At 37.4% G+C, this 25,650-nt stretch overlaps 3 protein-coding genes and 1 non-coding gene across 4 annotated transcripts; 1 reads left to right on the top strand and 3 right to left on the bottom strand.

Moving 5' to 3' along the window:
• Positions 1–557: 557 nt before the first annotated feature.
• Positions 558–6,243, bottom strand: ppp1r8b (protein phosphatase 1, regulatory subunit 8b). Its single transcript, XM_008431133.3, has 7 exons — positions 6,099–6,243; positions 5,671–5,731; positions 5,236–5,389; positions 3,412–3,629; positions 2,882–3,026; positions 2,330–2,394; positions 558–2,218 (listed from the first exon to the last, which is right to left on the bottom strand). Exons 1-7 carry the CDS (start codon positions 6,149–6,151, stop codon positions 1,865–1,867), a joined length of 1,050 nt encoding a protein of 349 aa, XP_008429355.1. The 5' UTR covers positions 6,152–6,243; the 3' UTR covers positions 558–1,864.
• LOC145547775 (small Cajal body-specific RNA 1) lies at positions 5,457–5,611 on the bottom strand. Its single transcript, XR_014084093.1, has one exon.
• A 2,152-nt stretch (positions 6,244–8,395) lies between the features above and the next one.
• themis2 (thymocyte selection associated family member 2) lies at positions 8,396–18,217 on the top strand. The gene is made up of 6 exons (XM_008431132.2): positions 8,396–8,746; positions 9,102–9,242; positions 9,338–9,763; positions 11,627–12,840; positions 12,993–13,107; positions 14,427–18,217. Exons 1-6 carry the CDS (start codon positions 8,644–8,646, stop codon positions 14,537–14,539), a joined length of 2,112 nt encoding a protein of 703 aa, XP_008429354.1. The 5' UTR covers positions 8,396–8,643; the 3' UTR covers positions 14,540–18,217.
• A 61-nt stretch (positions 18,218–18,278) lies between these two features.
• On the bottom strand, positions 18,279–24,907 carry rpa2 (replication protein A2). The gene is made up of 9 exons (XM_008431130.3): positions 24,750–24,907; positions 24,459–24,553; positions 24,100–24,201; positions 23,288–23,401; positions 21,543–21,617; positions 21,227–21,343; positions 19,532–19,669; positions 19,293–19,387; positions 18,279–18,741 (listed from the first exon to the last, which is right to left on the bottom strand). The coding sequence occupies exons 1-9, from the start codon at positions 24,760–24,762 to the stop codon at positions 18,654–18,656; spliced, it is 837 nt and encodes a 278-aa protein (XP_008429352.1). The 5' UTR covers positions 24,763–24,907; the 3' UTR covers positions 18,279–18,653.
• Positions 24,908–25,650: the final 743 nt, after the last annotated feature.

Here is a 25,650-nt window from a genome sequence, read left to right on the forward strand (position 1 = left end):
ATTGAATGGAGAACATCTGTGACAATCAGATTTCAAGGGTGCTCATGGATTCTCGACTGGACTTTGACTGAACCAACAAACACAAGACTCTTTATTTCTTAACCATCCCATTGCAGCTCTTGCTATATATTTGTTCTGTTATGAAGTGAAACTCTGCACCAATCAATGTCTTTGGCCATATTTCACAAGTTGCTTGTTTTCAGGAATGCCCTGCGTTTATCTCTATCCTTCTTTCCATCAAATCTGATCGTCTTCTCTCCACAGCATGATGCAGCCACCACCACTTTAGGGATGGATTATTCTGGATGATCTGCAGTGACTTTTCAATCAAAGTTACCAAGGATGATAAAAGATTTCTAAGATTTTCAGGTTCCCATTATTCATTCAATAATTACAAAACTAATCACATTTATCATTCCTTTTTATGTGTAATAAAATCCTAAAAAACAAACATTTGTGGTAATGTCAGGAAGATATCAGTTAAAGGTTTTAATAACTTTTCCAAGGTAGTTGTCAATGCACAAACTGTTTACAGAAGAAACAGACAGGCTAATGTGTCAAAAAGTATTTTTTGTTTTTATTTACATATTACAAAATCCACACAACCAATCAAATGTAGAGTCACTGGTGTAGGTTTTTTTTTATAAAACAACTTATTTTTCTTTTGTGCTGGAAAATCCACAAAAAAGTCAGCATTTTTGTAATTTAGAGGGAATCTCCAACTTGACCAGATGATATGAAATTCAACAATAATAAATCAACCAGATGCTGTCAAAGCTGCCAGACCTTATTTAAAAAAAAAAAAATTTAAAAAAGTACTGGAAAGTATAGCTACAGTGTTGCTGATGCAACTTTTGTCTGAGGCATTTTTATGTGAATCCCTTTAGTACATGGATTCATGCGTTTCTTCAAATTTGAACACTCAATAAAACCATGTTAAAAACAGAAAAAAGCCTCGTCTTAATTAAGCCTTAAGAAAAGGCTGAGCCTAATGTTAATTGTTCTAATCTGCAGACATATCTTGAGTTGGTTAGGAAAGGCAGCATTTTACAGATAATAATGTTAAGAATGCATTACTACAGTCTGAATAACATTTTAGCCTTTTATGTTGCAGTTGTTATTGTGCTATTCTCCAATCTGCGATGCTTTAACAGCAATCCAAAAAAGCGTAAACTATTTTTTACAGTATGTTTGATCTGAGAATATGAGAAAGTACTTCACACTTATTGTAACAGAAAACAAAACCGGATATTAGTATAACAGAGCACTGCTTTAAGTTTTCAGCGTCTAAAAGAAACAGGTCTGTTTGCTTAAGTCACCACCAAGTGGTGTAAAGGGGGAAATACAACACAGCTCAACCGACGGCTTACTAAACAGACTGAAAACATTTTTTAGTAAAATATCTGATCACATTCTATCAACTTGCTTTAAAAATTAAAGGCAGCTGTGTTTTGACAACATTTTGCTAACATTTGAAGTCTTGGGGCTGTCTCGACTTCTCACAGTAAGATACGAATAAAACCACTTTTTTGCAACTCTTTAATAGTTTTATCAATATTCTGAAAAGAGTGAAAAAATGTTGGAACATGTATAAAATACAAGTTTACATCAACTCAAAGTCATTCAACACAACTCCATCATTATATCCATATAGTCTGTCACTCTGTAGTTCATTTAACTGCCAGGTATTTTCTTGTAAAAAAAACTAAATACTTTTGCTGTCGATGTAGTTTGTGGAGGATGTGTTGTGTATTTTGCACTCGTATAACAAATAAAAACAGAGGCAAAGAGCTCCGCCTCTGACAGGTCACAGTCCCTGATGGTCCTGCTGGGAACCTGAGAGTCAGCAGTGTTAAAAAACTGGTTAGATGAGAAGTGAAGGGGTGGGTTTCTTCCCTGGCCAAGCTTCTTTGGCATACTTCTTTTTTCGTGGCTCGTTGACAGTTTCTGGTAGGTAGGGGGCTGTCACTGGTGTGGGGTTCAGTGTTATCGGGGGCTGAGGAGCCTCTGGGGCCAGGTCTACCTCAGGCGCCGGGTTGGGGAAGGGCAGAGGCAGCCCGCCCTGCATAGCAGCACCTCCTGGAGCTCCTGTTGGCTTGTTCTCGTGGCTGGTTGGAGGCAAGTCCCCGTACAGACCCCCACCCAAGCTGTAGCCGTGAATGCGCTTGGAAGCCAGGTCATCCAGACCCAGAGTATTTTGGATGTCAGATCTCCGCTTCTGCAAGACGAATGAAAGAACAACAACTTCAGAAGACTAGCCAAACTACGATTCGCTTTGTAGCAAAATCTGTTAGCTGAGAGAATCATTTTAAATACAGTCAAGAATTACCTTCATGGGGATGACAGCTGTCTGCACCATATTTCTAAAGCGCCCGACTGAGGGGTCTATATCTTCTGTAGGAATAAACAAAAAAAACAGTTACACTTCAGTGCACAGACAAAAAGATTTATTTGGGTATTTAATGAGCAGGCTGAAAATAATTAGATAGAAATGTAACATAAAAAAGTAGATTTTTTTATGTTACATTTCTATGTAACATAGAAATGTAAAGTATGCCAAAGAACATTTCTATGTAACATTTCTATGTAACATAGAAATGTAAATCTAAGCCCTGATGAGGAGTCTGCTAAAATCAGTTCATAGATAATAAATATTTTATTCTCCAAGTTTAAATTTAGGGGACAACAATTCTTCAAATAAAGTTTCTCCTCTTGCACTTTGATTTTCAGTCTCATGTGGTCACAGACTATACACAACCAGGAGAAATTGAGTAAAGTATTTTTAACAAAGTAGTTCAACTAATTATGTTCATGTTGAGTCAAGAAAAACAACAAAATTGAACTATTCTCACAAACGTCAATCCCAAAACGTTAAATTTACCTGGATTAATGATGGAGTCTTCTTCACTGAAAGTAACTCTGGAGTTCTTGCGTTTCCTCTTTGGCCTCTGGATTTCCAGGTTGCCTTCCTCGATTGTCAGGATGGAGATGCGTTTGTTGTGAGCCGTGTTAAACTCTGTCAGGTTCTAGAAATTACAAAAAAAAATAAAAATAAGTGATTATTATGTCAAGCAAGAATCAGTTTTTTTTGTTTTTTTTTTTACATTATTCTCCACTGGACTGGATATTACCACAAAACATGGTTAACCTCAAAGTGATATACTTAGTAAATGGAAAGATTTACAAAAAAAAATAACATAGCTAAAACCTTATAAACAATTAGAACTGTCAAAATATATTTAATGTATTTAAGCAAAAACCTAAACAAACACAAGCCTGTCCAATAAATAGCTGCTTATAACTTCACTTTGGTCGATTTACATAAACAAAAATGCAGATAAAGGGATAAATAGTCATGTTTCCAATATTAATACAATAATAATAATGTTTAATAACATAGTAATAACATACTTCCAGCTCTGTCTCTTCTTCTGGAAGTCCAAGCAGTCCTTTGAGCTCCTCTTCATCCCCCAACTTGCTGTCTCCTGTGCCAGCGGTGCCTTGGGTTTGGGGTTTCTCTCTAATGGTGTAAGTCCGTGTCGACGCCCCAAAAGATATCGTGGAGTCTATGGGAACCTGCTGAGGCTTGTGGGGCTCAAGGCGAATGTGGCCAAGAAAAGTACCGTGTGCTGAAATAAAAATGCCTAACGTTAGGAAACCTTGAAAGCTGATGAAAAATATTTTAATGACACTATATTTGGCCTTTCCAAATTGCCCCTAGGTGTGAGTGTGTGTGTGCATGGTTGTGTGTCTTGTGTGTCTCTGTGTTGCCCTGCGACAGACTGGCGACCTGTCCAGGGTGAACCCCGCCTCTCGCCCGGAACGTTAGCTGGAGATGGGCACCAGCAACCCTACCGACCCCACTGAGGGACAAGGGTGAAAGAAAATGGATGGAAATGGATGGATGGACACTATATTACACAGGAACATGTGTTGAAGTTTATATTGTTGTCTCATAAGGCAGTGTTCTAACTTCAGGCCGTTTACAAGTCGAAACCAATGTTAACCAAGAGATGTATTGATGCACTAGCTGCAAAAAGCTAAAATAGCCAGATCTTTTTCTGATCAGTGAATGCACCTTGCTGGTGTAATGGCCCCTTTTCCATTAGGAAATTGGTTCCCAAACTCTGCAGCTTCTGACCCACTAAATAAAAATGTAAGACCCAAACTCTTGGTTGCATCAACTAAATATTGGGCAAAGGCTGTGAATCCCTTTGTTCATGTGCCATCTTACTTTTTTTTGTTTTACATCCATCCATCCATTTTCAGTTAATAACAAATGTGGATAAAGTGAAACATGGTGAATACTCTTCACATGCACTGTACATATCCTGCAGAGATTAGACACTTTTCTTAGAAAGGAAAATCACACTAATCACTGATATAGCAAAGAAAAGATGGGGAATATGTAAAAAAAAATATGGATTTTACAAGTATAAATACTTGTAAAATCCAGTTTAACTGCTGAGTTACATAAGACATTGAAATCTTTCCTACACACACCGTTTGACTCATGTGTGTTTGGTCCTGATAAATAATCAATAATGCTTCACATCAGAGAGGCTATGGTTACAATGAACGCATGAATGATTTAATGATCCAATGTACGACAATAAGTCAGAGGGGTTTCTTTGTCTCAAATCTAAGATGGACACAACTGTTATACATTTTGAATGAGTATTTCAAAATCTTATAATATGGTGCATGTTACATTTGCAGTTGTCTATAATATCTAAACGTGTAAAAAAGATATGCTGTAATTCTTTATAATTGGGTTGTATTTGCCCAAAGTATTGTCAGTTCATGTCAGTTTTTGTTTTTTGCTGTTTTTTTAATTTCACTGTAAGGAAGGTTACATTTTGAATTCACTCAGACATTAGACATAGTTATTTCTAAGTTCTTGAGAAATTTGAGTCCATTAAAATGAGCATCAGCAAATAAGCGCATTTCTAAGAAAACCATGAAAATTATAAAAGGCAGCATGTGTAGGATATAAAATATTATTATTTTATAACATGTCTAAACGCATTAAAGGCTTTAAAAATAACAGGAAATCAGGAAAGTTTCCCATTAAGAACCACAAAAATACAATACAAATTCAAGATTGCTAATACAGTTCTATTAATTTCTTGCCGGCAATTATGGTCTTTCTGCACAATTAAAACTCTACCCACATATTTAAAGTCCAAATGAAAATAGTTAATTAAAAAAAAGTGATCGTAAAAGATCTCTTACTGCTGTTTAGGTCTATGAGGAAGACCCTTTTCAGGTGTTTGTGGTAGACTAACGCTGCATGAACCCGAGAGCAGGACTGATGGTCGATGGTGAAGTCGCACCAGTCGGGATTCCTTCCAAACAGGTAAAACTTCTTCTCATCTATGATCAGTTTCTGTAAGGAGAAAAAGTATTTGTGAAAAACACACTGAAAGCACATCTAAACCGCGTCATCCTGATGCATCTGTGCCTCTGAGTTATAACTCTTCAGTGTTGCTTCCACTGAAGGGCTTAAATCTCATGGCTGATGTTGCTCTCGCACCGTTTGAAGCCGAGCAGCCACAGAGGAACCCCACATCTGGGACACAGCAGACTGTCAGACTCGTATCTGGTGCACATTGCTAACATTAAAACGACCACTGCATTGTTAACCTACATCTGTAGAGCTTCACTTACCTCTATCAATTTGTCCCCTTTCATCACGTCCAGATGAAGCCCTGTGGGTGGTTTCCCTGCCCTGCAAGCAAAAGGTTAGAAACTCCTGTGATGATTTATTTAGTCTAAACACTGCAGAAGTCATATTTACCAAATCAAAGAGGAAATTAATTAAAAAAAATAATCTAAAATTTATCTACAATATTGTTAATTTGGTAAACAGGATTCAGCAAATGAAAGACACGATGCATTGATCTTTCTGGCTAATTCATTGGCAACATTGACGGGTTAGCCTGCTAGCTTTATTTAATGCTAATGTTAGCAACAGATATGATTTTATCTCTAATAAAAGTCTCCCATACACTTTAAAGTTCGTTGTTTTGTTGGTTTGCAACTAATAATGATCTACAAACATCGTGCTGCTACTTTGGCGTGTGCATTTGGCTCACCATGATGGACAATCAAAAGGAGGAGGACCGTCTTTGCTTGTGTTACTCGCCATCTTGCTTCAGCGCATTAAAGCCGAGGTGCATCTTGGGAGAACCGTGTTCTGTGTTTCTGGGAGTTGTAGTTTTATCGTTCTATAAGAAACCGACGCTTAAGCCACAACTTTTGAATGGAATAAAATATAATATCCCTCATTATACATAGTGAGAAAATGCAGGTGTTACAACAGCAACTGAGCATGAATTTTCGCACAATAAAAAAATAATAAGAAACTGTAAAGGCAGGATACATTTGAAAAATATTACAATGTAGAAAAGACATTACTCTATTTGATAACTATTAACCTACTCAGAAATGTGCAACTTAGTACCTTAATCGCCACTTTATGCAACAAAGTCAAATCATGTCAAGTTTATAGACTATAGCACATTTTAGTAACAGTGCAGTTCAAAGTGCTTTACATGATAAAAACATCACAATGAATAAACAAAAAAGAAGCATTACATCACAGTGGCAAAATAAAGAGAAGTAATAAACAGAGTAGAATTGTCCCAGTTATTAATCAAACACAGTTCTAAACAAATGGGTTTTTATCTTCGATCTAAAGGAACTCAGTGTTTCAGCAGATTGACAGATTTCTGGAAGTTTCTTCCAGATTAGTGCAGCATAATGAAGCCTTGTAATTTCAATTTTAGAACACATCAAATAAAGTATTTAAATATTATTGTTTGCATGCAATCTAATGATATTTGTATTCTTTAAGAAAAAAAAAACTTGGAAAAACAGTAGAAGCAGGGCAGTTGATTTTTTTTTTAAATTTTACATTATACCTCAAATACTTTAAATGTGTTTTTTCCCTAGGAAATGAACCTACTCAAAAAAGTACAATTGATAAGGAAGAGGAAAATGAAAGTTCAGCATTTCCGGTTCCATGCTCCACATTTTACTGCAATTACAGCTGCATATATTTTGCAATAAGCCTCTTAAAAGTTTGCACATGTGGAGATAGATAAATCTGGCTATTCACAACTCCTATATTTTACTGATGATCTGATTCATGCCACACTTCCCCAAACATGTATTTTAAAAATCTGATCTTATTTTGAGCATCTGCAAAAATTGGTTTTCAAGTCTCCTCCAAGAGTTCGATTCTCACTTGGGCTGAAATGCTTTAATCTAAATAGAACAGGACAGAAACATGCTAAATTGTTTCTCAGTGGGAAAACACATGTTAGGAGATTCACATATTCTATATTTTACTGATGATCTGATGCATGCCCCACTTCCCCAAACATGTATTTTAAAAATCTGATTTTATTTTGTTGCTGGAAACACTTTTCACATTAGACAAAAGTAAAACAGAAATAATTTCCCACTGAACAAATAAAGGAAAGGGAATAAGTGTCACAGAAAATCAGAGTATTAGATATGTCTTTTCTTGATTGAACTCAGTACTAGATCACAACTTGACCTCCTTTTGATTTTCATAACATATTGCTGATCTCAACTACAAAGTTATCAATAAGATAAAAATAAAAGATCATATTCTAAAAAGAAGCACTAGAGGTCTCCAACTCCTCATTCCAAACTTCTCAGCATGAAAGTGGCACCGTAAAAAAAAAAAGATTTTGTAACATTGGTTTGAAAACCTGAGCACCACAAGTTTCTCGCAGTATTATATTTGCTGCAAGGACGTAGCACCTTTTGTTTGATGGTGATGGGGGAGGGGGATCAAACCAACAGATCAGGCTGTTCTTTGAGGTTTTTTCTGCCTCATTTCAAAACTGTGGGTTTTACACTCTAGGCCTTTCAGAGACAGGAGAATGTTTTCTGCATTGTAGTGTCTCATTGCAGCATAGGGAAGTGAGGCTGCTTACTTTTCCTTGCATGTGTCAGTCTACCTTAAATTTCCCAGCATAAGGATGTGTCATAAGGCTATATTATTTTTGGAAAACGCTGATGCTTGATTAATTTAAATTGATGATAATTTTTTTTCTCTGGCTCGTGCTTTAAGTTACAACCTTTGTTTTTAACATTTTCTTTTCAGTACTTTCCATCAGGCTGAGCAAAATTATTTATATATATTTTTTTGGCTATATATATTACATAATATAATGTAAAAGCTTTGTGTTTTGACAAAATAACAAATTTAGCTACTGGATATTTTGTCAGTCACAGAAATTGATTTTATTCTTTCAATTTAAGCATATTTCCTTCAAAATTGTCCCTCTTTTTCTTGTTTCAGTATGATAGTATTCAAAGTAATGGAGCCCTACAAGTGAAATGAATGAATGAGTGAATTATGAATTAAAAGCAAAATGTTAAAAGCCAGTATTTCCACATCTTTACAATAAAACAGTGCCCAAGTAATAGCACGTAGACTCCTTCAGTAAATGAAAAAAAAAAAAAAACCTTGTGCAAAAGCTCAGCTCCTGTAACTTCCTCATTCACTTCTGTGGTTTTGAGCTGTGAGTGCAACTCCTCTTTTTGCTGCACTCGTCATTTGCCGCCTGCCTTCATTTCTTATTTGCAGCTCAGTGAGCAGCAATGGCAGGCAACATTGCTTTGCCGCTTCAAGAATTCATCGCCTCACTGGACAACACCAGTTTACCAAAAATTTTGCAAGTTTGTTCTGGAGTGTATTTCCAAGGTAAGCAATTCCTTTTTTGTTATTGGTGGGAAATTCAAGTCTGACGTTGTCCGAGTACAAGGATTAAACAATCAGAAATTATCACATGAGATCAGACTGGATTCAATTATGTCTGGTTGTCTAAATAAGTGCAAGTCTTTTGCAAACCTTTATATGAGCATGTTTTCCTCAGTTACTTATGGATCATTGGTTACTGTTGACAAATACGACAGTCAAGAATTTGTTGCGGATTTAAATTCATGTCCACGAGTTTCAAGGGGAAAAAAAAAAAGAGTCACAAACAATTATAAAATACAGGATCTTTCCTGACTAAACCTATCTTTTGTCAATTTCTTGTCTTATTTTTCCTTATCAGGTTCGATATATGAAATTTCTGGAAGTGAAGTGTGCTTTTCAACTGGGGATCTCATAAAGGTCATTGGTATTGAACTGCAGTCTGTTTCCTGTGAAGATGTCACTAACAATGAGAAGTTTGAGTTGCCAGTCACTCACACAGGTTGGCTGGAAATACATAATTTGAATAAAATCTATACTTTTTTTTTTTTTTTTAAATCTATTTGCTGTTCACTAACATACTTCAGTTTTTTCTAGGATTGTTCAAAGTGGTCCCCGAGAAGATGCCGTACACGTCAGTCGAGGAGATGTTGAGTCTGAGGCCCGTGGGCCTGGATGATTCCCTTCCTTTTACCTTCACCAGCCACTCCAAGGTGACCTTCGGCAGTCTCACGCTGGGGACCGGCAAAGCCCTGACCGTGCTCTCTATCAAGAAGCGTGAAGGTGAAGAGGATATGGTGCGCTGCCATGTAAAAGGCCAAACGGAGGCCTCAGCCGAGGTGTGCATTCCTCTGTCTTCTCGAGGGGAATTTTCTGAATGCGAGAGTGAGGAATCCTACACCCTGAAGGAGATCATGGCTTCTCCTTGCCTGCGCAGTCGAAGATTTCGCTTCGTTAAGACCACCAAGTGTGAGCGGATCCTTGTTCTGAGTCCAGTCTATCAGGTCCAGGCCATCATGAACAGTGAGTATAGCCTTCTCTGTACTGAATATTTGCTTTAAAATTACATACATTTCAGTGTTTTGACAATACTTGGCATGCTTTCAGTTGTTTTTAGTGTTGTTTTACGTATTTCAAGTTAGACACAAAGAAGAAAAAAAGGTTGTTTCAAAATTAGCACAATTTTCTTTATAATAAAAAAATATATTCTTGTTCTGGAGTGTAGAAACAAAAGTTTGATTTGAATGGACGTACTTTTTACATATTAGTGTTGATATTTGTCTGGAAAGAATAGGAAAAAGAAAAATAACTGCAGTTGACTCTATCAAAGCAGAGCTAGGGTCATACCAGGGTGCCATTCTTGCTAGAATTGCCACTGGTCCCAATAATTGTGGGTGGCACTGTATATCCATGTTTGTTTTTTTTATTATATGACCACCATTGCCATTTTGCAGTTCACAGCTTTGAGTACAATGAAGTGTGGAAGGCGCTTGTCTGGATTACATACATAAAAATGTATATATATGTCCAGAAGGGAGTGCATGGGAGTTTTTGAGCAGCTTGTTTATCAGAATCCTGGAGATTGAGAAGATGATAGATGATAGGAGGAGGAGTGTGTTGGTACAGATGTTCAAGAAAAAGGGGGATGGTTTCAAGCGCAGAAAATTCCACACAGATACAGTTTTTGGTCTGTGTCTTTGTGAACCTATAGAGAAAGCATGAGAGGGTACCCAGAGAGGAACTGTGATATGGTATGAGGAAGTCTGGGGCGGCAGAAAAATGTGTAGGATAATATAGAACATGTGTGAAGAGAGTGACACGGTGGTGAGGCATGCGTCAGAGTCACTGATGGTAGGTGAGGGGTTTCATCAAGGATCAGCTCTCCTCTTGTTTGCAGTGGTGATGAATAAGTTGATAGGTGAGGTCAGACAGGAAGCTCTGTGGACCATGATGGTTGCAGGTGGCATCGTGATTCTGGTAAAAGTAGAGAGCAAATTAAGAACAATGAGAGAAATGCGGGTTTGCTGAGAGAGAAGAGGAAGAAAAGTCGATAAGATCATGGCAGAAGAATATTTGTGTGTGAATAATGGCTTGGAAGGTGAAGAAGCTGGAAGGAGCAAAAATAGTGAAAGTGGATGAGTTCACGTAGCTGGAGTCAATCATCGACAACAGCTGACCATGCAAAACAGTGGTGAAGAAGAGATTGCAGACAGGGTGGATTGGGTGGAGGCAAGTGTCAGGACAGGAGTGACGTACATGACAATGAGATAGCCTGAAAGTGGAAAAGGAAATACTACAACACAGGAGTGTAACCTGTCGTAATATATGGTTTGTAGACAGAAGCACTGTTTAAATTTCAGGACGCTGAGCTGGAGGTGACAGAGTTGAAAATGTTCTCACTGTCAGATTGCAACTCTCCGTTGCAATCATTCTACAATTTTCTACCCTTCTAGGTTACAGCTGAAACCAGATATTTACATTGTATGTTTAGACATCTGGCAGTTGTACCAATTTATGAACCAGGCATCTGAATTCTCTTGATATACTGGTTGATTTGTGTTGATTTTCCCATAACATTAATAACATTATACAAGGAAGTGACGTGTCCTCCAATTAACTCAGATGTTCTGAATGAGAGTCTTCCAAAAACATTGAGCTGTTTGATATTATGATATAAGATTGCTGACATTAACACTGGCATGCTAATGTCAGTGTATGTAAAACATTAAGACGTTAAGGGCAGTAAATGGAAATACTCAATTAACAGTGCTGCTATTTTTGCATCACAAAAATGTTCCGTTTAAATACTGAAAAAGAAAGGAGGTGTTTTCTGATTCACTTCATGAATTGTCTGCCTCTGCATTGTATTTTCTCTCATTTGCACAGTGAGGAAGAACATACTAAGGTTTCCGTCCAGCCTGGAGGTGGATGTGGTCGATGTCACTGATGTGTGTAAAGATGCAAACTTTGTGACGCCTCTAAACCTGACAGAGGTCCTGTCTCAGCCAGACAAATCATTTCCTGTGGTGGCAGAGATATTAGAGGAGCCGGAGAGCCGCTCTTTCTTCAAGTGCGCGTGGCTGCCAGGGCTGGTCAAGAGCTCCAACCTGATTTTGCACAAGAAAGGAACTACGCCCATGGTCCTGATGTCCAGCTTGAAGGGCCGGAAGACTCAGCAGTACTTCCTCGTGTCCCAGCAGTACAGTGGACGGTTTCGGAGGAGGCCAAGAGAGTTCAACTCGGTGTACGAGGTGTACGTTGCTTCAACGCAGACACACAGCCTGACAGTGAGCGTGACGAGGAACTGTGAGGAAGTCGAGGAGGAGGGTCTGCCAGGCCTGAGCGTTGGGGAGAGGCTGCAGATTGTGGACTGCACTAGAATGGAGTTACCTTCTGAAAGCAATAAAGGGGAGAAGCAGTCTGTCGAGGCTCTTTTGTGTCATCGTCTCCAAGAGCCGGACGACGAGGAGGACGACGAAGAGGACGAGGATGAAGAGAAGGATAAACAGGAGGAGGCAAAAGAGGAGGTCTTACTGCCTCTCTACATGCAGGGTCACTTTGTAGAGGTTCTTGGTGAAAACAAAAAGTATAAACTCTGTGATTTGGGTAAGGAGTTCAGTTTGCCACTGGATGTCAAAGTGGTGAGTCGAGACACTGACCTAGAGACTGATCCACTAGTTGGGTTTTCTTGTCTAAGGATAGAGGGAGCATTGCTGGAGCCAAGCATTCAGGCAAGCTTTACAGACAAACCCGACCACTGTTTCCATCTCCTCCCACAGTGGCTTTCTTTGTCCGTCTCTTTTACCAAAGATGCTCTTCCTTGGCCTCGGGACCAGTTCCCCAAGTGTTTCACAGAAAAGGTTAGCGAGATGACAGACACGTTCTTTTATGAATTTCACAAAAAGGGTAACTCGGACGAGGCTCCTCCACCTCGACCGCCAAAACGAGACCTGTCATCATCAAACTTAGTCAAAAAAAAATCTAAATCCACAAAGAAATCCTCCAAGTCAAAGAAAAACAAAGACAAAAGCGTACCGACGGAGAAGCTTAATGACTTGACGTTGAATCACAAAAAACGTCCCCCTGCTCCACTGCCTCCAGTGAGTACACCCCCTTTTTCGTATTTCTCTTTAAAGCTCAGTGCAACGTTTGTCTTTAGAAGCTTCAACTTGTTTTTGTCTTCTTTTTTTGTTGCGGTCACAGTCATTTTCTGTAATAACCAAAAGATTTCTGACTTCCTCTTCTAATGCAGGAGGGCACAAATGATGAACCTCCTCCACTTATGCCGCGAAAGTGCTCAGCCGCAGATATCACAAGCAAGGCCAAGCCAAACACTTACGTAAAGATAAACCAGCCATTAAAAAGGGGTAAGAATTTTCTTCTTATATTTGAGATATTTTAAGTTAAAATGTAAACATATTTTCTCCAAATTTATTTGTGAAGTCAGAGAATTTAAAAATGTCGGTATCATAGCAAATCATGGTAACAAAAGAGTGGAAACCCCTACATTAATACCGAGTTGAAGAAACATTTAGTTGCTGCCGTTAGTCTTTTGTTTTTGGAGACTACTACCTTCTATTACCTTCCAACAATCTGACTTGACAATATGTGATCACTCAAAATGATAAATGTTCTCCATATTTCTCAGACTGTGAGGAAAACTGTTCTCAGAAGCTCTCTTCAGGAGACCCATAAAATTTTTTGACAAATCTTGGCCATCTGCAAACTTTTTTTTTTTCCTCTCATGCAGTTATCTGGTCAAAGTTGTATACCTGAATGTTTTCAAGTCTGAATTTTAAAACATCAATCGTCATGTCAAAACTATCAGTTCCATCTGGAAAAGTAACCTTTCGTGATCGTTTCACAGCATTGTTTCCACATAAAAACCATAAAATACAAAATGTTTTTTTTTGTTTGTTTGCCAAAAGTTCCATTTTGGATTCTTCACACCACGTCACACACACTCTTGCAAGGCTATGGGACATTTTAACTGTTCTTTCAACCCTTTATCTACATAATTCTTGTCGCACATAAAACATAACCAGTACCTGCCAGAAGATGCTGCAGCTTATTCTGTGTTGCTCTCATCCACTTGACCAGTTTCCGTCTCTTCTTTTCCTCAGTTTTGGAGAGATGAACAGTTTTTGTAACGGTGACTGCCTTCTCTTTGAATATATAATGTAGTGGATATTAAACTAACCTTCTCCTAATTTCGTTCAATAAGATAGTTTGCAGATAAATTAAAAATTATTTCACGGAATACACATTTACAAAAAAAACAAAACAGAGAAAATAAACTTTAAATGTTGTAAACTCAAGACTGAATGCTAAAAGTATATAAACTGTGCAACTGGGTTACTGTAGCGTTTTATTTTTCATACTTCAATATATACATTAAAGATGTATTTTGTAATGATTAATCAATATCTAATGTCTTGATTTCACAAAAAAAGGAACATTTGAACAGGGTCATGGACACGTAAGAGCCTCTACCATCTTGTCAGAAGTTCAGAAAAACATTCGGCTTGATTATTCAAAGTCATTCAGATAAATAGAATGCGTTTAGTTTTCTTTGAGCACACGTTGTAGAAAAAGCAACAACATTTTACAATAAGATGGTTGGAGATGAAAAGGGATATAGTGAATTATTCTCTTTGATTAAAATATCTATGTTTTTCTTTCCCAGACCATCTGTGTGATGTGGCTGCAGACGTGGAAAGTGACCATGACTACGAAACCGTGGATGAGACTTTGGTGGCTGTGGTTAAGACAGCTCAAGAAAACGTGATGTTCTATTAAAAAGAAAGTCCTATCTTCCAAACATTCCTCTGAGCTGAATCTGATGTAGACAGGGAGTGCCGAGTTTAGAAGTGGCTAAATTAGAAGAGCAGAGTCCTCTGCATCGTTCATGAACATTCAGACGATGCGATCATATCCTTCAGTCTTTTATTATTAGCACAGAGTAAAAGTGTATTATTACAGTCTTGAGAAAGTACCTCTGTTATACTTGTGTTTCTCATATGTTCAGCAAGACTCCTCCCTGAATTACCTCTTTATTCCACCAATGAAAAACTTTATACCAGTACGATCCTATTTCACAGCAGACTCGTTTGGAGTGAGGCTCAAGCTTTTCCTCTAACCACTGATAGCTGAAAAGAGTCACTCTGCTTATCTCTTCATCATTTGCACCTGTTACAGTGTGATATATATTAGGCAGCAAGGTCAATTTTGAATGTCACATCGATGTGCCATCAGCAGTGCTGAGTGTAAGAATCCAAGAAAGTTTAAGAGCGCTACATTTTGGCTGCGTCTGAGTAGCTCCAAAAATGCAGCTTTTATTGGTTATCCCCAGTGTTCGGTGGTAATTATTTATCAAAAGTGGGTCAATGAGGAACAAGCACCATGTTTCATTGCTTCATGGGGAAGATAAGGCACAGACCAGTGGTTTGAGTCAACAGACAAGCTACTATAATTTAAACTGCTGCAGACGACGTCACTGCTGGTTCTGACAGCATGCATGCCACCCATGAGGAAGCTGCTATGAGACCAACAGTAACACTTAACAAAGCATTATTATAAATAATACTTGCCTGATTGCTTTGGTGTCTTTATTAAGCGGATAGCACACCCAGCCACATAGTGAAGAAAGTTCTTCAAACCCATGAGGAGCACAGCAAGTTTTAGAAAACGTGGGATTTGTGGGGAAATCAAGTCCAGTTAATGGATACCTTCAGAAGTCCAGGGGTATCTGGTAGAGGATCATAATGTGTATTTATCACTCAATAGATAGTCAGATAAATCTCCATCTAAATTAGGAAAGTGTCAAAGCAAAGCAAATGTCCCTCACTGTTGCTTAATGGGGCAATAGTGATGAATGGGCAATTTTCTCTGAGTTCTTAATTTCTTCAAAATCTTGTAGGGTTTTGTGCTGTCGTGCCAAATTCATGCAGTTGTTCTTTGAAATTATTGGTCATTTCTGCTTTGCCAATCTGATGGCTAAAGTGTGGTGTTGTATCCTCCTGTCAAAAATTAGCTTCATCATTGTTAAAGGCAAAGAGGCTGTTGCTTCGAAACACTTCTGTATTCTCTTATCAGTTGCCAGTCATTTCACTTACATCCTAAATAGTTCTTAGTGATCTTGTGTAAATTTGTGTTACAGCAGTTATTAGTTAACATTATTCAGAGGCACTGTGTCTGAATAGTGTTCAGACACGGAGTCTTGAGCAACCCAAAAGTACTCTGTGCTGTTAAGGTCTGCAGCTGCAAGAACCTACAGCTGTACAGTAGTTATCTACAGTTCTCAAACTGATGTACAGATACCAGTGGTACCAGTGGTTTTACTTGCAGACATTTCAGTGCTACTTAAGACATACAGGTATTTAATATTTATTGTTTTGAAAAACTAATGGTATCTCATAGCTTTGTCATATTGCAACCCCAAAACATGTGACTTCCCAATAAAAAAGAGTAACTAATGTTAGAGTTTGAGAAAAAGGAAACAGATAATAATCAGAATTAATAATTTTACACATTCATTTTCCCCAACATTTGCAGCTGCAAATCTTTTGCAGTATTCTCAACCAGCTTGGCTCCTCTAGAGACTGACATTTATGCCTATTCCTGTCCGTCAGCTTGGATGGGACTGTTTTTGAGTTTTGCAGCAGATCCTCAATTGGATCTACTGTAGGTCTCGATCCAGATTTAGTTTGGGCCTGTCATTGCAAAAAGTAGGACACAGATTTCACACTTCTGCAAGGCCTGGAAATAAATATGAACAGAATTAGCCACTGTCAGCTGAACTGTGGTGAAAATATAATAGGCACAAGAAGTGAAAAAAGCGAACTGCTTAAGTACATCACTCTTTGCTTCAGTCACAACTACTTAAAAAGCAGTTATTGTGCAAGACATTTTAAGAAACTCTGTAAGAAGCTGAAGTGAACGAAGCAGTGAGTTCTGGTGGCTGTTCTGTGTTCAGTGGCCAGGCCAACTGATATGGAAAATACAAGGCAATAAAAATTGTTCTTTGAATGTTTTGAATGAAATTGTAGCAAGATGTTCTTTAATAAAACTTGCACAGTGTTAGAAGGGAGTAAATTGTTGAGATGAAGACAGCCAGAAGCGCAGAAATTATGTATGTCCTAAGCACGCAGCAGCCATATTGGACTTTGAAGTCTAGGTTGTTGTGAAATCACCAACTGTACAAACCGTGGCTCAGACTTCAGAGGACAATTTACTTTTACAACCTGAAACATGGAAATACAGGCGTTTCAGTATATAGAAAATTCACAGTTAAACCACATCCTGCAAACATGCAGCCCCCTGTTTCATGGAACAGACGATGTCTAAGCAAAGGGACATTGTGCTTGAAAAGTTGCTTCAGACGTTATTGATGTCAAAACATCAACAAGAACAAGCTGACCGAGACCAAGCTTCAATGTCTTTGTTTTGGCTATATTTGGATATGAAGCGTATTTCGACATTATTTTCAACATGATTTTCTGCGCTGAACAGGCATAGGCATTTTCAAAGAATTCATACTAGAATTATAGTTGCTTCCCTATTATAGTTTTAAGATGTCTCAACGGTTAGTGGTACTTGGAATACTCAGTTTTTATGAAGAATGTTTTTTCCCCAAAAGAGAAAAAAAAATAAAAAGAGCAGAGCTTCCTCTATTTGGGTGATGCTTAATTAAAAGAAACAAAAAACTTGTAGCTTTCCTTTTTAGTATGAGTCCAAGAGTCTCCTGTGAAATACTTAATAGTAGTAGTCATGATTACTACGCTGAAACTCACAAACTAATACTATTCTTGTGTTTCAAAAAACTTTTAGGGGATTTTTTTTCCTGTGTGGTGTATATGTCGGGAGGACTTTTGTATTTACTTGTACAGTTCCTGTATTTATAGTGCAATACTAAGCAATTATCTATTGTATGTAGAGCGTTTTTTGCGTAGCACTTGCAAAATGTAAAAGACAATTATATGATGAAATTAATAGCTTCCTCTTTTAAAAATGCAAACTGCTATGACTCATTGAACTAGGTAAGGGTCGTACTTGCCTGAAAAGGCATTTTTTTGTGTATGTCATTGTGCTACTGTGGCTATGCAAACTAAACAGAAAGTAGTTGACGGGAGCCAAACTAAACCACTTCAGAAACTTCAACTCTTCCGCCAACCACAAGCATCTATAAAGGCAACATGTTAAAACTCTGCATTTGGTTTTGATTAAATATTTTTAAGCTGCAAAGAAAAATGTCAGTGAGTGCACTGGGCTCCATACGGCTTTTGGAAACTGTAAAATGTGCTTCACGACAACTTCTGTGTGATCCTGAGATACAAATTTATGTTGTGGTTCTGGCTGAAGTAGAGAATCTATTTTAAAGCTGTCATTTAAAATGTAATAAATTTGCACAAAACAAAAACTGTGTCATGTAACGCATCAAGTTGAACAGTCAATGCAATAAAATTCAGGTGAAAAGTATATGTGTCTTCTTCATTTTTAAAATGTCAAGAAAAAGTAAAAAATATTCAAGAAAGCAAAGTCTTTTGGTAGAATCTTTAATTTTATCAAACGTGGATTTTACATGTGAAAGTACATATGTTTCAAATTATTAAAAGTAGAAATTGTTTTACAGGAGGAGAGGAGGCAGTACTTCAGAACATATGAAAACAGAAACATATATGGATTCTTGTTCTGACTTGTACAGAGGCAGAAGTGAGCTCAGGGAAAACAGGATGTGAAACCAAAAGTTTCCTCAAACCCCATTTTCTTCAAACATTGGCCAGAGTACCTCAAAATAAATGAGGACAAAGTTTTGTGGATAAAGGCATCGGGCGCTTGCAGTTTTTAGCTCTTTACTAATCAAGCCAACAGCTTAAATTCAAATATTTAACTCCGCAAGTGCTGCTGAAGTGGGTTAGTCGTCGTTGTCTGTTGATTTGTAGTGATCCTCGTCTATGGTTGAAAAGATGTGGCCTTCGTTGCTCAGGAATTCCACTGCTTGCCTATTAGATCAAAGAGACATTTGAACTCACCACCAATGAAAAAAAAATCATTTTTGGGTAGTAGCTTTTAACCAATTCAAAAGTAAGAAGGATGATAAAAGTCAAGTGTTTAAAATACAAAAATATCACTGAAGTTTTAACTGAACATATTTCTTAAGGAACTTATTTAGTAAAAAAAAAAAAAAAAGAACTTTCCAGATTCTGAACCTAAACATTTATGAAACTGTAACCTTTCAGAAAGTCACTTTAAATGTTTCTTTCAAATAAACCGAAGGTCAAATTAAGATCCTCAACTCATTTATTTAGCATTACATTTTGAAAAAAAAGCAACATAGAAGTTGGTTTACTTTGCTAGGAAGTACCAAGAAAGCTAGACATTTCCTCAAGAGGTGTTTTTCTTACTATCTCAGTTTTGTGACATTGAAAAAGAAGAAAAGGAAAAAAAATACAAATCTGTCCAATGATGAGTAAAATGAAATATTCAAGTTATCTAGCTTGGTTGTTCTCAATAGAAAAATCACATTGCTACATTTAAACAAAATGCATCTTACTTGATCACTGCAATACTGATGCCGCTGAGCCTTTGCTTCAGATCCTGAATGCTAATACCCTGAGGGTCCGGACAGCCTTTTATCAAACTCAGCACCTTGTCAGAGGGGGGAAAAAAAAGAACATTTATTTATTAACCAAGCTTAAAAAACTAAGTTGAAAAAAAAAGAAAGATAAAAGGAACATGGAAGCTTATTAGGTTGAAATGAATGGAAACACTTTGCTCCTTATTTAGACTGACCTGGTTCTGATTTGCACTTAACCCATTAATGACCATTAGTGGGTTCTCATTGGTGCCTGCGTAGCTCCCTGTGTTCATCCCCGGCCCTTGTTGGTGCATTGGCATGCTGTTTACAGCCACTCCTCCACCAACACCTGGCTGTTAGAGGAAAAAAAGAAGTGATACTGATGGGCTTTTTCCTTTAATCTGCAGCAAGTCCTAAAATGCAATTATCCATTTACACGAGAGAGAGAGTTGGGGGTAATTAAATTCCTTAATGGTGTGTTTATTACTAAAAACCTGTGGGAGAAATTCTACAAAATGTTCTTCTATGTATGAAAATTGATTTTTAGAACAAGTCAAAATTTGCAAAAATAACCATGGCAGTGGTCAACCAAATCAGTCCATGTCTTGAAGTTAATAAAAAATTTTAGCATATTTTGTAAAACTACAACCCAGAAAAATTTCTTATTTAGATTTTTTGTAATAAACCAACAAACATGAACTAGTGCGTATTTGTGAATAGGGAAAAAAAAAAAGATAAAAGGTTTTTACGGTTGCATGATGATCTCCATCTGTGTTGTGTGTATATAATCACAACACACAGCTAGAGAGCATCTGTGTCTTGCCAAGATTTTTAAAAGTTTTAGCTCTGGCCTTTGACTGGGTCATTCAAACATTCTGTATGACTTACAGTTTGATCTTATCTGCTCCATTTTAACTCTGTCTACTTAGGGTTGTTTTTCTGCAGGAAGATGAAATTCGCCCACCTAAGGTTTTTTGACTGGTATTCCTGCAGGGTCACGGTTCATTCATTTCCATCTGTGTTCTCCGCAACTCAAATTAGCTTTTCTGTACTTGCTGGAAAAAAAATACCCACCGCAAAATGATGTCGTCACCACCTCAAGGTTGGTGTGTTTAAAGTGACCTTGTGTTTGTGGGCAACTGAAATCCTTGCTTCTGGTTTTAGCTTCACAGTAGCTGAGGATCCTTGAACCCCCTCCACAGTTACCTCCGCTATATTGAATGTTTCTCTGAATCATGCTCTCTCAACCACTCAGTTCTGGTGGAAAAATGTCTAAAGAACATCAGTGGCCTTCAAAGAACATCTGTATTTATACAGAGATTAAAATGGTTGCACTTAATTTGATTTAGGAGTGTCAGAGTAAATAGGGCTGAATAATAATGCATGTTATACCGTAAGAAAAAAAAAATTTAAAGAGTGCATCTTTTTTCTTCCACTTCACAATTACTTGCTACTTTCAGTTGGTCTGCCACGTATTTCTAATGAAATGTATGCACAGCAGTTAAAACGTGAACTGTAAAGTTTGAGGGATCTGAAAACTTTTGCAAGTGACTGCTATACCCATGTTAAACTTGACAGTCACATGCACTTAGTAACTCAAACACAACACATCTTAGTTCCTGTGTTAAAATTCAGGTTGCTGTTCTCTGAATTGTGACTGACGCAGAAGCTAAACCACAGCCACTCGGCTTTTAACGAACATCTTTAGTTTCTAAAAGTGGAGATTCTGCTTGAGTACACCTCATAAAACAACCAACTGATCGCATGATGGTCTACTGGGTTTCTGAGTATTTACTTAAATGAGGAAATCAAACAAAGCTGCGACACATATGAACTGAACTGTACTTCCTCATTCTCACGTTTTAGTAACAGATAAGTGACTAAGTCAAGATAAGCAGGCAGTTTCTCACCACGGTTTGAGGTTTGCTGAGTGCCATGTGCGCATGGACAACCTCCAGAATGTGAGACGTAATTTCATTCATGTCCTCCAGGGGCCTGACGCTGAATGCCACAACAGATCTGTGGTTCTTGAGGAATAAAAAAAAAAAAAAACACCTTTAGTTTGGATCAATTCACATCGTTATAAAACAATAACAGCAGCTTCCTCATATAAATTTGACATAACAAAGACTTCTTCTATATTTAAATAAACTTCTGTCTATTGTGGCAGATAAAACCTCTGATCTGGCCATACAGGGTTACATTTTTAAGGTCAAACTTGTTTACCTGAAAGGACCGCAGATTCCCTGACACTTTCACATAGGTTCCTGGGGGCAACACTGTGCTGTCCACACTCGGGTCCTAGATATACATATAAATATATATACATAAAGCATAAATAGAACTGAGGAAAACAGGGTTTCCTGTAGGAATGTCAAACATAATCTATTTAAATATATTAAATGCAAAAAAAATGATATTCAAAGATACTCATTTGACCAAATTGCTGCACTTCTTTCTGCTGCAGAAGTGCAATGACAGACAGAGACACTCAGGCCCTCCCCTCCCTGCAGCCGCCCATCTGATCAAAGCAATGAATTTCTGCTGGACATTTTAACTTCTGCCAAAATGAGTTATTCAGAAAAACAAACAAAAAATACATATGCAACCTTCTTAGTGGACGAGACTAACAAAAGAGTTGTTTGTAAGCATCTTCCCTATGAGGCAGGAAGACAAGACAGATGCTAGCTGTGCTAACGCTAAACTCTGATGTTTGAGAGCAATTTATAAAGTTCAATAAAGCTCGTCTATTTGCAACAGTGATGCACAAAACGCCGTGATGACAAGTTAATGCTATTTGGTTAAATATTAGCTTTACTGGCACAGAAAACTCAAAAATAGATTCACTGGTAGCCGCTAAAGGTGAAGCCATAGCAGGCCATGGCTTAAGCAGTACAGGCACATGCTAAGGGTGCCAGCAGTTCAGGGGCGCCATAAAAAGGGCCAGGAGAAAAAAGCATGTTTGCCTATTATTTTGAAAATATATGGGTAGAATTATTATTTCCTAATATTAAAGGTTTACACAGTGGTTAGTCTGTTTGATTGCTTAATTCTTTGTTGTTGTTACGACTACATTTTTTCTAAATTTTTAATTGGTCAGTACATGTCTGCCCAGACAATTTGATGTTGTTAGCCAAGTTTCTTATCACAACTTATAAATGTGTGCACGTAGTGCTAAATGTGAAATCACTGACAGTTTTTCTTTCTTGTTTCTATATAGCTGCAAACTCACGCTGCACATTTTCAAAAAGTTAACCCTCAAACAAAAACAGCGGCACTTATGGCCAAAGTGACACATTTTGTTTGAAAAAGGAGGCAACTGTACCCAATATTTAAAATATGAAACAAAAATAAAACAACACAACTAGCAACCAAGTGTAGGAACTCTTCCAAGCAAACATTACCTAATGGACAAAACAGAGCACACGTTGCACCAATGGTTGACATTAAAGCCCAATGCATTGCTTTCATGCCAGTGCTATATATCTTTCTACATAGTGTTTTTGTTGCCTAAATGTACATGGACCCATTAGTTTCACGAGAGGAAAAGCAGCTGATAATAAGCTCGCAAATTAGCCCAAACCTCACATTTTGATTGGTGGTGATGAGGCTATGAAAACTCGGATGAACAAGACTTTGAGTCCAACAATAAGAAGTTAGAGGGCTGCTTCTGACTTCAGTATCTCTTCTGAGTAAAAGCTTTATAACTTTCAACATTTTCAACGGTACTATAATGCAAAATGTTGATCATAAAAGTCAAATGAGGACACACGTGTATCTTTATTGTATTTATAAGAGATAAATACAATACCTAAAACATTCAAAACACAATACAAAATATGTAAATGTGAATAAATAGATAAAAATCTGCTCCAGGTTCCTGGAACATTGTCTCTTCATTATTGTCGCTAACAATGAAAGGTCATGCTGATGAGCAAATATAAACTTCTCAACAAATGTCAACCGCATACCTCTGTGTCTACCCACTGCTTCACGTCCATAGGAGCGCCAGTCATGTCGTCCACCTTGTACTGGATGTTGGTCATAGATTTGTCTGTACTTCTAATGATCCCCACAATGGTGACCTAGAACAAACATACAAAAAAATAATAATCATAACGAAAAAAATAAAGTAAACATAAAGACTCATATTTATGCGTCTGAGTGTTATGTGTTGTTGACTAAAGCACAGAAATAAAAATATTTGTTTCAAAAATATTCAAATTTCTTGTTCTTCACAGGACCAAGTGGATGTCTGAGACCGTAGTTTACTTATATTGATCGATAATACAGAAGTTTATGCTATTAGGCAGCAATCACATGTGCTTGGTTGCTAAAAAAGCTTTTCTAGAGTTTTCAGGTTCTTTATATTATCAATAAAAATTAACTGATCAACTTTTTGATGGACAATTATGATATCCCTTTTTTTGTTTGTTTGTTTTTTAGATCTGACCTGCTAATTCCAACCTTAAATGGCAAGGACCAAACCATACTGCAGGTTCTTTAACAGTGGTGAAAGTTTTCAATCCATTAGATAAAGGAATTACACATTTAAGAATCAAAGTTTATCTAAATAATATTGATCTGATTTTTAATAAATTCAAAACAATATATTGGTTTTGATGCATTTAATAAGATTAATGACATTTTTTTTTAAATAATCTCCAATCAGTGCCAATAAAGAAAAAAAAAATAGCTTGGTCATTCAAACAAGAGCAGCCTCTTTTGTCTGGAACATTAATCAGCGACATGCAGATTCACACCCTGTTTTTCTTCAGCGTACCTGTGTCACTTCCACATCTCCCACTCTGAAGATCTCATCAACCTGAGAGGAGGACATCAGCTGGGACACTGTGCAGGGGATGATTTGTGTGGCCCGGGTCCTCTAATTTGATGACAAATTAAGAAAAAGAAATATATTTAAGGTCCTGTGATTCAGTTTTCAGTCTATCGACATCTATATTCTTCAACATAACCTGCTGAAAAGACATCCATAGGAAGCAAAGACATGTACAAAAGGGAACAGGAGCATGTTAGGCAAGGTGGCTGTAACAAATTACAAAATACTAAATTGTTTTATAGTTGTAGATTTCATAAGCACTATATTTTACACTCCAACATTATCATCACATAATCACTCACCCCTTTCTTCTCTCCTCCCTGAGATAGGGAAGGGGATGCAAAGCCTCCAGGGGACTGAGTGTAGCCCCCCACCATCCCAGACTCGCTGTATCCTCCTGGAAGTACAAAAAGTGGGCATTTATTTCATATCCTCTTTAATTCCAACAAAGCCGGATTGAACTCTAATCAACAATCCCTTCATTAACAACAAAACAACACGGTTGTTGAGCTAACGTTAGCCTAGGGAGAAAGCACCAATAAAATAGTGTCCGCTTTAAAAACACACAGAACAGCGTGGAGAAGTGAACTCACCCTGATTCCACATACTGGCACTACGGATATAACGTATTAAAAACTGATGTGAACGTTGTAAACTTTGCTAAACAAGGTAGTCAACGAGGATTAGCAGCTGTTATCCTTCTTGTGTGTACCCGCGCTAAACGTTAGGCACGACGCATGCGCACAGTCTAAAATCCCGCGCAACCGGAGTGAATGCGGGTATATTTTAGCCCCGATATATGCTTGCTAGGCGAACATTAGATCATATATTTTAATATTGTCTCGTTAAGAAGGTAACCACTGATGTTATTATACACATAAGGCTTGTTGGGTATCTTTACTTAGTGGTTCTGTAGGAAGTAAGACTTATCATATGGTATTGGAAACCTCGCAGACTAACATCAGGGCAAATTACAGCACAAGACAGTTCACTGTTGTAAATATTGGGTATGCTCTGCACATCTTGCAGGGTATGATTTCCCTATGTACATTCGTAAATATTTAAATTCCCAACAACAATAGTTTATATTACATACACGAAAAAATAAAACTGTGTTACAAAATTCTGAATCCTAGAATTTAAAAATAAGTTTTAGCAAACATTGTGCCGCTGACAATGTTACAATAATGATCTTACTTGATCCCACTTCAGTTCTAATCATCTCACTGTCCACAATTTTGCTCTGAAATAAGCGATATTAAAAATGACTGTACCATGAACGCAACACAGGAGCCACTATTTGGAATAATCCCGTTGATGCCGTCTGTTTATGTGCTTCTCAGTAATTATAATGTCAATAAAAAATGTAACTTATTTTGGTAGTCGAAGTCATAAAATATGTATTCACACACAGACATTTGTCACGTGTTTCTGTTTATTTTGATGATAGCTTGCTGACAATGAAAATCCCAAATTACTGAAAATTTTCATTGA

The sequence above is a fragment of the Poecilia reticulata genome, chromosome 16, assembly GCF_904066995.2.
Source record: "Poecilia reticulata chromosome 16, P_reticulata-male-v2, whole genome shotgun sequence".
NCBI lineage: Eukaryota > Metazoa > Chordata > Actinopteri > Cyprinodontiformes > Poeciliidae > Poecilia > Poecilia reticulata.